Source organism: Erigeron canadensis, chromosome 4 (genome assembly GCF_010389155.1).
Source record: "Erigeron canadensis isolate Cc75 chromosome 4, C_canadensis_v1, whole genome shotgun sequence".
Lineage (NCBI taxonomy): Eukaryota > Viridiplantae > Streptophyta > Magnoliopsida > Asterales > Asteraceae > Erigeron > Erigeron canadensis.
Window position 1 is genome coordinate 28,856,207 of NC_057764.1, and position 18,347 is coordinate 28,874,553.

General features: G+C 31.8%; 2 protein-coding genes across 2 annotated transcripts; both read left to right on the forward strand.

The window, feature by feature from the left end:
* Positions 1-304: 304 nt before the first annotated feature.
* LOC122595498 (zinc finger protein SHOOT GRAVITROPISM 5) lies at positions 305-3,010 on the forward strand. Its single transcript, XM_043767865.1, has 3 exons — positions 305-774; positions 989-1,388; positions 2,331-3,010. Exons 1-3 carry the CDS (start codon positions 663-665, stop codon positions 2,932-2,934), a joined length of 1,116 nt encoding a protein of 371 aa, XP_043623800.1. The 5' UTR covers positions 305-662; the 3' UTR covers positions 2,935-3,010.
* A 13,550-nt stretch (positions 3,011-16,560) lies between these two features.
* On the forward strand, positions 16,561-17,563 carry LOC122597317. The gene is made up of 3 exons (XM_043769924.1): positions 16,561-16,714; positions 16,884-17,003; positions 17,094-17,563. Exons 1-3 carry the CDS (start codon positions 16,561-16,563, stop codon positions 17,561-17,563), a joined length of 744 nt encoding a protein of 247 aa, XP_043625859.1.
* Positions 17,564-18,347: the final 784 nt, after the last annotated feature.

The window sequence follows — 18,347 nt, forward strand, 5'->3', positions numbered from 1 at the left end:
ATAAAAACAAACAAATAAATAAAGTAATAATAAAAAAAATTTTAAAAATGAAAAAATAATAATGACTCCTTTGTTTGTTTTTTGTTATGTGGTAGGGATGTTTTTTTGGTTTCATCTGCTGAGTTTTTTCTTTCTTTGTGGGCTCAAGTTTCAATTCATTTGATTGGGGTTTAAAGAAGCTCTATCTCTTTCATTCTCAACCTAAGCTAAACCCCACATTTTACAACTATATGTGTGTGTTTTAGTGTGTGTATTAATCTCATCTCTCTCTTTTTTTCTTTTCTTCTTCTTGATTATTATTCCACTGTATATAAACTTTTTTATATAGAAGACTTGGCTCAACCTTACCTGCTCAAGGTTGAGGGGTCAATGAGGAAAAATAAAAAGCAAAGCAAAGAAAGTTCATTGAAAAAGCTAAAAGTATGTAAAAGCTTAAAAGAAAGCTGATTTTTCTCAAAGCAAACTGCTTTTTATTTTCTTTCTTTTTACCCTCATCTCCTCTCCTCTCTATATCTCCCCTTATTCTTTCATCTCATAAAGCTGAAACAAACAAACAACTTACCCCCACTTCAACATCTGTGTACTACTGAATCAATAAGATTTCTGATAGATTTTGCACTATACTTATACCTATATCTGATTCCAAATCCAAATCCACCCATATGTTTGACAACAATCACAACAACAATCCATCTTCTTCTTCTGATCCCTTTCTTATTTCACCAGATAATGGTCTTTCCAACAAAAGAAAAAGACGTCCCGCTGGTACCCCAGGTACGTTTATTTATCGCGTTTTTATAAAACAGATAAACCGTGCTTTTTCATAACTGTTTATATTATATTATTTTAAACAGTTCTAAAAAAGCACGTTCTTTGTTGCTTATTCAGAACCGTCTGTACTGAATAAGCAACTCCTATAGTCCTACCCCTATACTATGATTTATTTTTTAAATAATATATGTATAAATTTTTTTTAAATAATATATAGATCCGGATGCTGAAGTTGTGTCATTATCACCAAAGACATTGTTGGAATCAGACAGATATGTATGTGAGATCTGTAACCAAGGTTTCCAAAGAGATCAAAATCTACAAATGCACCGGCGCCGCCATAAAGTGCCATGGAAGCTCTTAAAAAGGGAGTCACCGGAGGTTAAAAAGCGGGTTTTCGTGTGCCCGGAACCAAGTTGTTTGCACCATGATCCGTGTCATGCACTTGGGGACTTAGTAGGGATCAAAAAACACTTTAGAAGGAAACACAGCAATGATAAACAATGGGTTTGTGAGAAATGTTCTAAAGGATATGCTGTTCAATCTGATTATAAAGCTCATCTCAAAACTTGTGGCACTCGAGGCCATTCTTGTGATTGTGGCCGAGTCTTTTCCAGGTTCTTTTTTTTTTTTATTATTATTATTATTTTCCTTTCGATTTCTGTATCTGTGATTGCGTTTATAAAATAGATTATCTGTTCTGATAAGCTAGCTACTTTAATTAGTAACTATTAATATTATTATGTATGATCATTTTTTTTTTTTTTTGCTATACAAATGTACACTTTATTAAACTATAAAAAAGGGATAATGATATATTTTTATCAAATTTTTACCCCTTTGTATTAAAGTAGCTAAATAGTAAAAGTAAATGAGTAAAAAAATGGCAAAGACTGGAGCCTATGCAAGCTAGGACACAGTTTTTTATCCTTGTGTTTGTTTTCTTGTGCTTATACATGGTTTTCAGCAACAACTGATAAGGAACAAAAATTCCCTTATGTGATTTTTCTAAGAAAATGTGGACTTATGCTTATATTTATTATACGAGTGGATTATTTAATGTATTTCTGTTTGAGTTTCTGATTATGTTTATAATATTATTATGCTACTTTGACTCTTGACATTTTATATAGTAATAATAAAGTATATATATTGAACATTAAATCACCCTCTAGTGTCTATGATCTCATGAATATTTAATTGTATGTTAGACTTTTATTAACAGATTATTGTTTGCTATTATCCAACAATAACTTATGATTAAGCTGAAGTTTAAACTTGGATTTAGTTCATTATGAATTAAAAAATGTCATTTTAACCAAGTCATGTTCTCATAAGTTATCAATTTAATTTCTTTGTTCTATAATTGTCTAGCCCTACACGAGAAAAGGTTAAATCTCTTCATTTGATTAGATACTTTTGTCTTATAGCACTTGATCTTATGTCTCCCATTAAATATCATATCATGTATGTAAATTCTTTTGTCAACCTTGTAATGATCGATTCTAGTACGCTAGTACCAATTTTTTTTTTTTGTCTTGACACTTTTGTCTTTGTAGAGTCGAAAGTTTCATCGAGCATCAAGATGCTTGTACCGTCCGACGTGTCCACCCGGACCTCCCGATGTTCCAACCGGCTTGTTCATCTCGAACCGCGTCAAGTACAAGTCCATCAAGCGACACGAATTTAAGTAACATTCCGACGTTGCAACGTATACCACATATCCCTCCTCAAGAAGACACACATACTCAAAACAACTTAGAGCTTCAACTTTTACCATCTTCTTCGTTATACGAACAAAACAACGATAACCAGACCAATTTGAAGCTATCTATTGGAAATGGAACTAGCTTTCACAAAGAAGAAAAAATGAAGATGGCAATTGCGGAAAATGAGTTGGCAGAAGAAGCTAGGCAACAAGCTAAGAGACAGATTGAAACTGCGGAGTTGGAGTTTGCAAACGCTAAACGGATCAGGAAACAAGCTCAAGCGGAATTGGAAAGGGCTAAAGCTTTAAGAGAACAAGCTACTAAAAAAATTAGTTCCACCATCTTAGAGATCACTTGTCATTCGTGTAAGCAGCGGTTTCAAGCTAGTAATAACGGTGTAGTCACTACGGCTGATGAGATGTCATCTGCTGTCACCGAGGGCGATGGAGATTAACTAGTAATAATTTTTGCAAACCCGTCTCCGTTTTTGGGATCTTTTTCTTCCTTCAAACTTTATTTGTTTTGTATGTTGTCATTTGATTCATGTCTTTGCTTATTCCTTGGGGAAACAGCATATATATATATATATACACATATGTATGTATTGTATGTGTGTATATAGATTTTGGTACTGTAATGCTACATCTAGGATTCTACAACATATATAGATTTTGGACCAATCTATATACAGCCAACTGGTTATAGATGAAACGATTTATATATGGAAGTATATGATTGGTAGTTCTTGTAATTAGATTCCGGCTTCCTGAAGCCATGATAATGTATTAGTACATGTACATCTGATTCTTGAGTTTGTTTTATATTTCAAGGAAAAGAAAGGAATCAAAGATGCATGTTAGTGTTTGGCATTTCCAATGTGTGGGTTAGTTTAGAATTTTAGTGAAGCATCAAACAGTTTGAGAAATCTTGCAATACATAGAAAATTTATATGACCAAATAAACCGGGTAAACCTTGCCCATATTTCAGGAAAGGGATGATCAATGAAATCATATTCCATTCTCTAGGCAAATTAATTAAAGGACCCATTTCTATAAATAGAGGCTCAAGATGTATGTACGAATCATCACAAAAATGTTCATTTGAAAATTAACTTTTTTGTGAAAACTGGTCAAAACACACTATGATTTGTTTTTAACACAGTATGTTTTAATTGTGTTTGCGTGAAAATCAGAAAATTGTTCAAACACACTGTGATATTAAATTAACACAATGTGTTTTCTAAAAACACATTGTTTTAAATTCAGATCACGGTGTGTTTGAATAGTTTTCTAGTTTTCACGAAAATTTCAATTTTCAAATGATCACAACTCAGATATCAATATTCTCAATTCTAATTCTTATCACTACGCTGCTAGCTCCCAAGCTAGCCAAACGTTCAAGCAAATACTTGCGTAGAATTTGTTTATCCATCAATGTGTGACCTCAAACCCAAATTAATTACTAAATCGATCGGTTGCCCACAAGGTGTGGAACTCGTGTTTCGGAATTAGATGGGCAAGAGGTAGTTGGGATATTTTGAAAACTCAGTTGTGGGAGAAAGCGGATTGGCTTTTTAATATATAAAAGTAAACAATTATGAATTTATAAAGGTTAAATGGGTGGGAACCCTCTGGTCCCATGTACAATTTTGGTACTCAGAGCGCACACCGCATAGAATTAATGCCCGATAAGTCATCATTCTCATACATGGGATCACAAGATATAGTTTCTCCACTTGCCTTTGGCAAGTTTTGAACTTGTGACCTCTAGTCTTCATCTGTAAGCTCATGTAGTCATATTATGGCGATACCACTGAGGTTTCACCCATTGATAAAAAATTATGAATTTATATGCAAACATTAATACTTTACTTTAAGGTTCAACCAATTATCATAAATTAACTTAAACCAAATTTAGGGTTATTACAATTTGTTAAAAACAACGTTGACCTTAGTTGATCCGAGCCAGCCGATTTTCACTAACCGATTTTAACCTGATTCTAAGTCGTTGACTAATTTTTAGTCCGACTTGTATCCAGAGATGGCCGATCCCCAATGCGATCCCAATTTTTCTGTAGATCCGACCGATTTTTACAACCAAGGTTGCACATTGTGCCTCCATTTCAAGTGTAAAATAAATATTAGTCAAATTACAATTCTAAGTGTACAAGAATATTATTTCTTATAGTCCAAGGTTACACCGATTTGTCTAACAGTTAAATCTGGTTTGTTGTTGGGTTTTGCATATGTGAACTTATCAGTTTGGTAAAGAATTTGTAAGGGGTTAGGTTGTTGGCAACGATGGGTGTTCCCGGTAGTGAGTGGTGGGACGACCCACTCGCACACCGCCGCATCACCTAAGCACTCACGAGTGAATGAATTTGAGTGGTCCGACCACATCGGGTGATAAGTGAGTGGAACGAAAATCAAGGCCGTAAAGGCTCTTTTTGTCAGCAGATTTAATTTTCTTTTTTTGTTTCTTCCACCCAAATGAAATTGTTTTAATATATTTTAGGGTTAAGTTCACGGAAATGTAATCAACTAAGGCCGAAAAGTTATTGTGGACATGAACTTACAAAAGGTTTATTGTATACATGAACCCTGCTAATTTTCTATTGTATACCAAACCGGCTAAAGGCTTGATGTAGGCCGGTTAAGTGCATGAAAATGTAATAAACTATGCTCAAAAAGTTATTGTGTGCATGATCTTACAATCAATATTTATTGTATCAAGATTTTTACAATTTACACTTTTTTTTTTCTCCCACATATAGATAAAATAAATAAAATCAAAGAGAAGAAGAAAAAACAAAAGACATTAAAAGTTGACGACCAACATTTCCCACAACATTTTTAGGCAGCGGGGTGTAAGAGGAATTACTTGTTTGTCGGTTTCATGATGAAATACAGAAAAGGGAATATGTGTGATGGTTTGACATTGTTTTTCATCAATTGATTGTGTTTGTTATTTATTTATTTGACATCATCATCATCAAGATATAATATCCGATCTTTTTTTAAATTCTTATGGTTCTAGATTCTGATGAATGTGTGTAGTTAGAACTAGTTTTTTGACCCCGGAGGGACGTTGCCAGGGATCGACACTGCATCATGCAAACATTTATACATATAACATTACCTAAAAGTTTGGACACTTAAAATTTACTATAGTTTAGTTAGAAATCTTAAAATAAGAGATAAAAAGTAAAGAAAAAAAATTTTGATGATTAAAGTTAGAAACTCAAAGTTATTTGATAAAAATTAAAAACTATAAAACTAAACTATAATTAAGTTTGTATACAAAAAGTTAGACTAAAGTTAAAAAAAACCAATAAGTTAAGTGGCTGGTACAAATTAAATAAGTTAAAAGCGTTAAAATAAAAGATAGAAAGTAGAAAAAAAATTTTTTTTTAAATGATGATTAATGTTAAAATCCAAAGTTAATTGATAAAAATTAAAAACTTTAAAAATAATTATACTTGTATATAAAAAGTTAGACTAAAGTGATAAAACCTAAAAGTTAAGTGATAAAATAAGAAACTATAAAAATATACAAAAAAAAATAAAAATAAAAAAAATGCAGAAAATGACAAAATAAGAATAAGACAAAATTGCTGACGTCATGCTGACATCAGCAGGTAGCTAAGAATTCATAAAAGTTACCGGCTAAGGGAATAACAGGTCAATCGTGTATGCGATAACGTTTTTGATTTTGTTCATGCATACAAGAAACGTTCTGTAAGTTTATGCACACAATAACTTTTCGGCCTTAGTTGATTACATTTTCGTGCAGTTAACCCTAAATTTTAAATATATGTAGTGAGTGGTGGCAATGCCAACAAAAATTGAACGAGTGATGAGTGAGTGGTGCATTTGAGGTGGCACAACGTGATTGGTTGCCAAGTGAGTGATGAGTGACTAATGAGTATAGCGGTTGCCAATACCCTTATCCATATTCTGATACTGGCTTTTTTCCCCCACAAATGATATTAGAACCTATGTTCCAGACTTCGAATAACTAACCAAATTAAAGAATACTTTATCCGTTTACCGTTTTATACATATATATATATATATATATATATATATATATATATATATATATATATATATATATATAGGGGTTTCAATGTTTCTTCTCGGAACTAGATCGATGTTGTTATATTTAACAAAGTTGCTCAAAAAGAAAAAAGACAATTACTTTTCGCTAAGAAGGACCTCTAATAATGGACTTTGAAGATCTTTTAAACATTATTTGTAGGGAATGGACCTTTTTTAAATATCAAAGTGATATGCATACACTTAAAAAAGTATGTGGGATGCTTTAACTTGTATGATCAACCAATTAAGGTCTTTATATAGTTATCTTTGAATCAAAAATTTTAAACATACATGTAATAATGCTCTCGAAATTCAAAGTTCGTAAAACCTCATATACATTTTTTTTGAACATTCAGTCAGTATACGACGTCGGAAAAATTTCACCGTAAAATGGTGAAGTCTAGCTTGTACATACCCTAGACAACGAAATGTTGACCATGAACCGTTACAAGTATTTAGAGGAAAAATCCCAAGGTTTTGTTATCTCTAAGGATTTCAAAACCTTGGCTAAAACCATAAATGTCTCTGATCAGTAGAGCTGACCAACAGACTTTAATTTTTTCTCATGATAAATTCTTCTAATTAATAATCTTATCCTATTTAATAATATGATCTGGGTCATGACATTTGATAGTTGCAATGGGCTTTTGTTCTAATTAATGATTCATAAGGAAGTTGGAAGACTTCCCCGATTTAATTAACTAATAACAATTGGATTTTGTTAAACAAAGCTCTAAGGGCTTTCATTAAACTACATTAATTAGTTATATATTTACCATAAAATTTAGGGGCCGACATTTAATATAGAAATATACAACTTTTTTATGCACGTTAAGTGACGCCTTGAGGGCTTCTTTTAGCATTTTCCATAACAATTAACATTTGCCAATTAAAAAAATCTACATTTTAACTGGTTTGCTTAATCAAATATTCATAGAATTTAACCTACATAACTTTTGGTTTTGGGAAAACAATAGTAATTTATATTTTGCAAAAAGATCCGCAGAATTACACTAGCTTAGGAGAGTGAGAACTCGTGAATTGTTTACTTAGACGTACGTACCAAGAATGAGATAAAAAAAATAATAATAATAACAATTGATATCAACAGAATTGGTAGTATTATTAATGACTAATGATAAAAGCAGCCAAGAAAAAGAAAACGTACAAATAATTAATGGAATGAATGTATGTAGTAGGATTGTGCTCTGATAATATCTTTGTTTTCACGTGATTATTCACAGAATAAATGCACGCAGAAACCCATAAGATCATGATTTTCAGTGCCATTGTTGAGTAGTTAAATGCAGGCACTCGTCGCTCTCAAACAACTCATACAAGACACAAATACCTTCTTTAAATTTACTTCTCTTTTAAATTTGACTGCACCCATGTTTTGGATACATGACATGCATGTCACTTTTATTCATTTATTTATTTTTTTGTACATAAATGGTTAATGCAATTCTAACATCAATATCCATGATTGAGCTTGTCTTTTAGTTTGGTAACGAAGTAATGATCGATGGTTGTTCAATGAATATGATTGAAGCAAAATGTTAGAAAGAATGCTTAACCTATATAACTCAAGATTGCCGCCACCATTTTGGTGAAGTGGTAAACACTTTGCCTCCTGGTATAAAATACCAAGATTAAATTTTTGGTGATGGGGTAGTTTAGGATTATTTGGATTATATATACAATTTGCAATATTTGTTGTTAACAAGAAAAAACTTCTAACTCGAACGACATCATTTATATTAAGAGATTAAGGTTTGTATTTTTTAACGAGGGCGGTACTACATTGAAAACAGGGGTGATGTGGGGAACGGTCAATCCATGCATGTAATGTAATTTTTTATAAAAATGGGTGAAAGTTTCATACTTAAACATAAATTTGGGACAATTTTATATTCATTTTTTCTTTATATATATATATATATATATATATAGCATAGAGGAAACTAAATATCTAAGCTTAGGTGTGTAACTCTTCAACCAATAAATTTTTAATATTTATTGTATAATGCATCAATGATTGAACTCCCGTGTTAATTTTTTATGAATTTAAAATTAAGTATTTAAGAGTTTAACAACTAAGCTTGGGTGTCGAACAACTTATATATTAACAATTGTAGCTAATTCTAAACTTCTAAAAGATTTTAATAGCAATAAAACTTATGAAGTTAAATTTGTGTAACTGAAGGAAAAACAAAAACTATCAAAATAAAAATCTTAAAAACTGCCAACAGTATTTAAATCTACTAAAAATGATACCAATTAATCCTACTAATTAGATACCTTGTTTAACTTCACCTAGGATATGAAAGTTATACCCGGTTTGGCGAAGAAAGTCCATGGTATTTCGGGACAAGAACTTAAGGTCGCGAAACATTCAAAAAGCAAGGTTAAGTTTGAAGCGCAACATGAAATATGTTGTCAAAGAGGACGAAGAGTAGTTTAAAGTAGAATCTTTAGGTTATTATGTAATTTTATGTAATCTCTAGGTTTATCATTAATCTGCTTAATTTTCTTTTTTATTTTTATTGTTGTAGTTTTATTATTTGTGTGTTTTTCTTGTATTTTGATTTATATTTACAGTATAAAAATTCATTTAAAACATAACTTATTTAATTTGTAAAATAAATGAGACAAAAAGTTGCTATTGATCAGCATTTACATATGTTTATGATCCAAAACTCATAAAATAATGAAAGTTGGTGTGATGCATGGTTAGCTACTTGTCTTACATTCTAGGTGAATTCATATCCTCTATCAGGGTGTTCGTCAAATCGTAAAAATCGGATCAAACCGGGTTATTTGGATTGGTTTGGTCGGATTGAGTTGTTAAAGTCTGGTCCTACGGTTTAAATTTTGGAAAACCGGGTTCCTTGGTCCGGTTACGGTTTGAGTAAAGAGTTAACCGTCAAAAACCGGACCGAACCAAAAATATATATGAATATATATATATACACTAATTTATTTATATAAATCTACTTTTACTTTCATACTTTCTTATTTTCACTTTATACTTTTATCTTTTCAGCTTCATTCCTTCATTATGTTTCCACTCAAAATCAAAATATTAAGCCCTAGGTCCTTATCTCCTTTAATATTTCATATTTTGTAAATATAAAACACAAAGTATTTGTAACTTTATCAATGTTTTTATTAACATTAAGATTGTATGGTTCCTGATTCTATATGTGTGATAAAAAAAAATGAAAAAAATTATTGATACGAAAAAATGCATAATTTATTTGGAGATAAAAAAAAGATCTTGAAACCGTCGAACCGGGCAGACCGAACCAGTTTACATGGTTTGGTTTAATCTGGTTAAACAACATGCTTGGTCTGGTTTGGTTTAATATATGTTGAAACCGAAAATGCCGGTTTGGTTTAAGATTTAGTCGAAACCAGACCACGAACACCCCTACCATCTATCACACCTCATGATGCTCATAGAATCACAAAGTGTGCTATGGTTCCAACAAAATGTAACAGTTATTTATATATTGTATTGATTATCTGAAGCTTGCCAAACGCTTAACGTATTACTAGACGCATGACCGCGTGATACGACGTTGTGGCGGTGGTCATGGCTTCGGCGACGACTGGCTAGTGGTGACGGTAGCAATGTGGTTATTAATGTAAGATAATTGGTTTAAAAAGGATATTATACATAGTCGTTATTTTAAGAGTTGAGAATTTTATGTTGTAAATTACTTGATTGAGAGTATTATTGATGGATATATTAGGTGGATATTTTAAAATTAATGACCAAATAAATGAACATTTGGAGTTATCAATCTTTTAATTGGATAAAAAAGATAAATATTTTATAATGTAATATAAATAGATATGATATACCTTCTTAATTTGATTCTTTTCTCTTTTATAAGATACGGTCTTGGAGAATCGGTTGTTGTCATTTGCAATGTATTTGGCTATCTTCTCCATGGTAATCATGTCGAACATGTGAAGAGTCCTTTATTCTGATTTCCTTTTATACTCCTACGAGCATTCTTTATATGTTTTCTTTATTTGATCTGACCTCGCCTTAATAAAAAAGAAATAATAAAGCAACCAATGACTAAAAGAAATGATGAGTTACATATTCTCAGTATGGCAAAAAGAATGAATATAAACTTGGGAGATAGATGTAATCTCGTTTTGGTAGTCCATACTGCATATATTGTTACCACAATCCATATATAAATATCCTCATGAATTGGTGATTTATTGTTAGGAATATCATCGGGTGATATTACTACTAATATAACGATATTCCATTTATCTGTTAGTGATTTTACCTAACCGTTAAAAAAATCGTTATCTTATGAATTGAAGCTTACATAAGCATGGATTCAATTATGTCAATATTTTTTTTTAAGTTATTAATAGCTTGTATTTAATATTCATTAGATTAGCATTAAAACTAAATATTAAATATGAGTAATTAATGCATTTTTCATGTATTATTTTTTTTTATGATAAATTATTATATTTATACCCTCAATGCATATGAATGAACTAAGTTCTGTTTGGTAGAAAGAATTATGAAGAATGTAAATGTAATAGAGAATGGAAATGAAGAGAATGAGAATCAATATGAAAATGGGTAATTCATTATCATGTTTGGTGTGAGTAAATAATCAAACTTGAGAAATATGACAAAAAAAGATTCCCTTGTTTGTTATGTCAAGTGAATAGATTTTTTTTTAATAAAAGAATTTTATTTTATATAAACTTAACACTTTTACTATGTCAAGATACCCATTATACATAATAGTATGTTACGACAACACAATATTTCAATTTTCATGATATATGTTCGACAAAAAAAAAAGGACAATAAAAAAAGAAAAAGTGGAGTACCATATAAAGATAAACCTATAGAAAAGGATGATATTTGTTATGAAGAGCATGATATATATTTGTTATAGATATATAGCCCTTTTACTGATTTACAATAGAAAATAATGGGAGAATGAGCCTTTGTAAAATATCAATTCATTTTGTTTCTTTACTTTTTTGAAGAATTGAAAGTAGGGAAAAAGAAAGCTATAATACATTTTTGTTTCCATTCTTTTTTCCAAACAAACAAGGGAAGTGATTCTATTTCCTTTTCTCATGCCCCCATTCCATTGTACCAAACAACACCTAAGGAGTTTCAAATATATCCCAAATATTTTTTTTCCATCTAACCCAGAAGTAAGTCTTGATCAAACCCGAATATCTGAACGCTCATTAACACTTTCTTTCATGACACCTGGAACATCTTGCCTACCACGACCACACTATCGTTCCTTTTCCCATGGACTCACGACTTGTTTTTAAAGACCAAGTGAGGATTTTGTTAGAAAATAATCATTGTTTTTACTCACTCCGTTTCATTTTAGTTATCCACTGTTAACTTTCAAAGTTTTTTTGTTTCAACTTTGACTGTAATTATTTTTTATTATATTTTATAACACTTAATATAAAGTATGTGAAAAAATTTGATTTTAAGCGAACTTTTCAATGATATAACTTTCATCAAGTATTATATAATACAAACAAAAATATTTACGGTCAAAGTTTGTCACACCCCACCTTAGGCGGAATCGTAGGATATGACGAAAAGATATAGCAATAGCACATGGACTTTATAATAGAGTCATACTAAATAAAATTCAAATAAATGTAAATTCCACAAGCGGAAAGTCTAGGCAACACGCCTCAAATATCAAAAGAAGTAGCAAATTGCAAATAGAGTTCAATGTTTCAAATGCAATCTAGGAGTCCATGAAGGATCTCTTTATTGGTCTTCCTAAAGTCCATAAGCTTACTCTCCTTAAGCATTGTTATTACCTGAAAATGAATGCTCGAAAATGTCAACATAACATTGGTGAATTCGTAGGTTTAAAGGAATACAAATGAGTTTGTTGTGCATGATATATGAGGTTTGGACAATAGTGTAAATATAAACATGTAGTAGCATGTATGCATACCAAATACCGATCAATGTCATCATAGTTTTCCAACAACACAAACTCATCACTACTTGCCAACAACACAATCACATCACTACTTGCCAACATCTCAATCATACACTGTAATACCAACAACTACCAGCTGGAGTATATAGTTGGTCGATGGATTTCAAATAGTCTTCAATAGATATCAACAGACATCTATTGCATCATAGAATCAACACAAACAAGCTAGTATACATATTTCATAATTACACGTATTTGTCCAAGAAAACAAACAAGTTTTGGCACAACTAGTAAAGAAATGAAAAGTGTTTTGAGCATCATTTTCCCCCAAACAAATAAAATAAAAAGGGGCCACGAAACTCACCTCAACAAGCAAATGGTTATGCAAAGTCCAACAAGGTCGCTAGAATCTACACAACATATATATATGAACAAATTACAATTATGGACATGGTCAAAAACCATCCATTGTAACCCGTATATGATGAAATACACATATGGCTACTTTAAAAATATTCACAACCTGATTCTTCATATATTATTAAGTTACAAGTCACATAACTTAATATAGAGTATTTGTTTTAATGATTTATAATTATATTCTACAAGCTTATATTCACTGGGATTTTTTGGTAACTTTATCAATTTTTATTCTAGACCAAACGAACTAACCAAGACCTTAAATTTTTACCACTGTAGCTTTTATATGTTAGTTACTTACATGAATTTTTATGGAATTTGTTTTGTACTTAAAACTATTTTTAAAAATTCGGTAATTACAGACTAGTCAGAAAAGTCACTGTTTGCGCACAGAAAAGTTTACAAAAGTTATAGACTTTTAAAGCTTCAAAAAAATCCATTCTTTTTTCTATAAACTTTTAACACCTTAAACATGTTCCTGGAAAAGCATAAACTTCCAGATCTCAAAATTGACCAAGTTACAATTATTTGAATTCGACTCAAATCTGTTCAGAAAACTCAGCTTTGCGCAGTTTTGTTATAAAATTTGTTTGACAACCTTAAACTTCATATTTTTACACGAAACCAATTCCACCAGAAAGTAGACTTCCTGAACTTAATTTTAGACACCAAAAACGTGATTTAACCATCTTCCATGACCAAGATACGACCTTTCAAAATTAACAAATTGAATATGTCCAGATTCTAGAATAACTCAAGCTTACTGTTTAAAGACTACTACAAATAAATATTTATATATAAACGTTCAAGTCTTTCCAACACCTATTTAAATATGCTATTATGATTTCCATGTCTTCATAATTTGATTTCTTAGATTATATTAATTACTACACTAAAATTAATACGTAAACTTTTAAGACTAATGCGATCTATACTTCAAGCTCTTGATTTAACCATAAAAAGACATTCATTAGTTATTATAAATTTTGCCATAATATATATTCATCAAATAGGCTACTTATAATAAAAGATCAATAAATAAAAAGATATATTTATATATATGAAAAGAAAAGATAAGTATATTTTACCCCAAGATTGATAATCACTCCTTAAATACTTTGACAAAATAAAATATAATCTATAAGAATTTTAACCGTAGATTTTTATATAATAAGATTCTTTTAAAATAATAATAATAATAATAATAATAATAATAATAAAAGTTAATTTAGACTCATCAAATCCAGGAATTCTCTAGGATGAATGCTTTGAAAAAATAAGTTTATAAAACTTTGCCTTGATGATGTGCTTAGTCGACGGCAGGAGCAAACAAGGAGAAGTTTGTTTTGGGCTTTTGTTTTTTTTTATAACTAATAATCCATATATATCTTATATGGTAGAGATAAGTATTTGATTTAGTTTATAGTTAGGATATAATAGTTTATAATCTAGCAAGAGTTTTAAATGGAATATTAATTCCTCACAAGTTTGTGAGTTTTTGAACTTGCTGGAGTTGGATTACAACTCGTTTATTTGTATTTCACTTACATTTATATTAATTCATGGTAACTTCTAATTTGGTTACTAATTATCTTATATTTTAGTACTATGTTAATTTGAGTATATTTCATCAATAATTATTATTATTATTATTATGACTAATCTAGTTTCTTATAAACTTTAACTCACCGCTAAGTAGTGTATAAAGGTTTATAAATGTCTAGAAATAAATATGACGAATAGCTACACGACTAGAGATAACGGAATTAATTATAACCGTCTAAGTTGATGAATATAAAGTGACTAACTCTTAAGATGTTAGAATTCAAGTAATAGGAGTTACATATTGGAATGATCAACATATCTCTATGCTTGTTATACTATATAGACACATTCACTAGTCAAGAATTTAGAAATTCAAGTTAGAGGCCACAATAAATTTACCGATTTTGGTGACGGATGTCACAAAGTTGAAGAAAAAAGACTTTGAAAGTCAACAATGGACAACTAAAATGGCACGGGGGAGTATGTTATAAGGCCTCTCCCTAAGCTATCCTCATCAACACATCTTCCATACCTCTTTCACACTGTCACATCAGCTTTTTTCTCTCATCATCCACCTATTCACACTCACTCATAATAACCCCTTTTCCATACCTCTTCCACAACTCACAAAACATCTGACCCCACCTTCTCTCTCTTTCTCGTATTCCTCTTCGATGCAACGAAAGCTTGGGATGAAAAAGGCGGTCGACAAATCACTCCCAATGCCTTCTTAGTCGATGAGTGGTCGAAGAGGGGTTGACGAGCCCCTTAATTAGTGATAGGCCTAATGATTTCCATCACAATCCTATCTAATTCCAAGTTCTGAAAAGTGCATTTTGCTTAAAGTGACGTAACATATCACTTAATTTTAATCCTGTCACATTCCTATCTTTTTATAACTGACCATAAAATAGATTATTATACAACAAATCTCATGATGTATTTCTAAAAAATATATAAATAACGGATACATCCTTGACATGAGATACTTTTTTGGCACCCGACATTATTTCTCTCGTAAAAATTAGTTTTAAATAGTGGCGGAGCCAGGATTTCGAGTTTAGGACGCCAAACAGTTATCATGATACTAACAAGCATACAGTTAAACCTGAAATTTAAGTTACACCATTCTAGGGTTGCCAATTAGTCTTAAACTAAATAAATACATAAAACCGGTACTAAAAATATAAAGCTTTGTAGATATTATTGGATTGTCATGACTACCCCATAGCTTTAATACAATAGAACACGTTATACACTTAGGGTGGACGGAGTGGGAGACGCACCGGGCCGGTACCGGATGGCACACCGCCCCGACCCCCCGGTACCGGTTGGGTGGGGAGCGGACTGGGCACCATGGTGCCGGTTTGGGTGCCGAGTATTTGACCGTTAGAAAAAAAAAAGGGAGGGGCCCACACTTCCAACGTCTCTCTCTCTTTCTTCTTCTTTCCTTTCTTCTTCCATTCTTTTTTCTTTCCTTGTTTCTCCATTCTGCAATTCTGTTTAATTTTTTTTTTCTTTCAACACACAAATCACACACACAAATAACACACACATATATCTATATTTTTGGAATCATGAACCCTTTCTTCAACAATCCTTTATTTCTTGACAATCACGGCCCAACACCCCCAAATTTCCAATCGGACTCGAGTTCATCCGACAAGACGGAACGGTATATTAATCTATTCACAATGGCGCATTATGCGATTCAACAAGATGTCCGTGATACTGCCTCCTCTTCAAGAACGTATACAAGACGCGACGATCGCAGTGAGTCTCACAACCGTCTTTTTCGAGATTATTTTGCCGAGGAACCAAAACTTAATGAGACTTTTTTTAGACAAAGGTTTCGTATGAGTAGACGGTTGTTTGTGAAGATAGCTTCAGATTTGGAAAACAATTTTAGTTTTTTTCAAAGGAAGATCGACGCTCGTGGTAAATGGGGGTTTTCGGCTTTATAGAGATGCACATCTGCAGTTCGCCAGTTAGGATACGGTAGTAATCTCGACAGTTTAGATGATTACCTAAATATGTCGGAAAGATCGTCACGTGAAACCCTTAATGCTTTTTGTGATGGAGTCATTAAGTTGTATCGGCATGAATATTTGCGTAGGCCAACGCGTACTGATACGCAACGCATTCTTGATCATCATGCGTCTTATCATGGTTTCCCCAGCATGTTAGGTATATCTTTACTTAATATATCTTTACTTAATGTATATATGTATATATATTTTACGTAGTTTAGTTAATAATGTATATATATATATATTACGTCGTTTAGTTAATAATGTATATATATATATATTACGTAGCTTACTTAATATTTTCGGTCTAATAAATGTGTTTATAGGGAGTCTTGATTGTACACACTGGGCTTGGGATAATTGTCCAGTAGCTTGGCGTGGCCTATACACGCGAGGTGATCATCACGGGACGACGATATCGCTTGAAGCAGTTGCATCACAGGATTGTTGGATTTGGCACGCATACTTTGGTGTTGCCGGTTCAAACAACGACATTAATGTGTTGAACCAATCTCCTTTGTTCAATCCTTTTGAAGACGGCACAACACCGTTGGTTCCATTCACTGTAAATGGAACCGAATATCAGTACCCGTATTTTCTCGTGGATGGGATCTACCCAAGATATGCGATGTTTGTGAAAACGATTTCCCATCCAACCGGTGAGAAAAGGATTCGATATGCTAAGGCACAGGAGGCTGCAAGGAAGGATGTGGAGCGAGCTTTTGGTATTATAAAAAAAAAATGGAAAATACTTAGAGAACCGGCACGACAAATGGAAGAAACCCCCATCCGTAAGATTATGTATGCGTGTTGTATTCTTCACAACATGATTTTAAAAGACAAGGAACACGCTATAAGTCCTGATTACATTCCATATCCCCCTGTTGCGCCACAGCCATCGGATGAACGACTGTTTGAGATACAGAACCCAAACGTTCGCGACGATCTTAAGATGGATCTCATTGACCATATTCATCGCACATTCATCTCGGGCATCGATCGCTAGTTTATTTATGTATTGTGTTGTCGTTTCGTTTAATATTGTACTTTGATGTTTTATTTTGTTGTTTGTTTTATATTTAATATTTGTATTAGTTTTAATTTATAAAATAAAATGTTTTAGTTTTAAAAATAAATAGAAATTAAATTAAATAGAAAAGGGTGGGAAGGGGAGGGGAGAGGTGGTGAAGTGCTCCTAGGTTTCGAGGAGGGGAGGAAAAGAAAAATCAGGGAGGGGAGGAGTGGAGAAGCCCTCCCCCCACCCTTATACCTCTTTATTTCTGAAAAATCTCTTCAGTTGATTCATTTGTATTTTAGATGTACGTGGATAATACCTGGGCTATACTCAAATGATGCTTATATAGAAAATGTATGTAATAACTTTACCGTGAAATTGTCGAATAGTTCCCCTACTTTTTTGTTGGACGAGACAAGGTTTGGTTGCTTTTGGGACCATCAAGACGCATATTCCCATTTCTTACTTAGCTTGGTAAATATGGCACTTGTCTTTAAAATATTCCTCACATAAACAATATTTCTTTTTGATTTTTCCGGTCATATGACTCATATCTGCAGCTTCAGAATTATTTTGAATATATCAATATCAATATGACAATATATGATGTGGGTTGAATGGTTATTGACTTGTTTCAAGGAGTTTATCTTGAGACGTGAACATTCTCAAAGTTTAAAAAATTTTGGCAACTTAAATATAGAAATATCAGTTAAAAATAATTGTCCGTTGACCCATAATTTTTAATTAATTAATCAGATGCTTAGTTTATTTATAA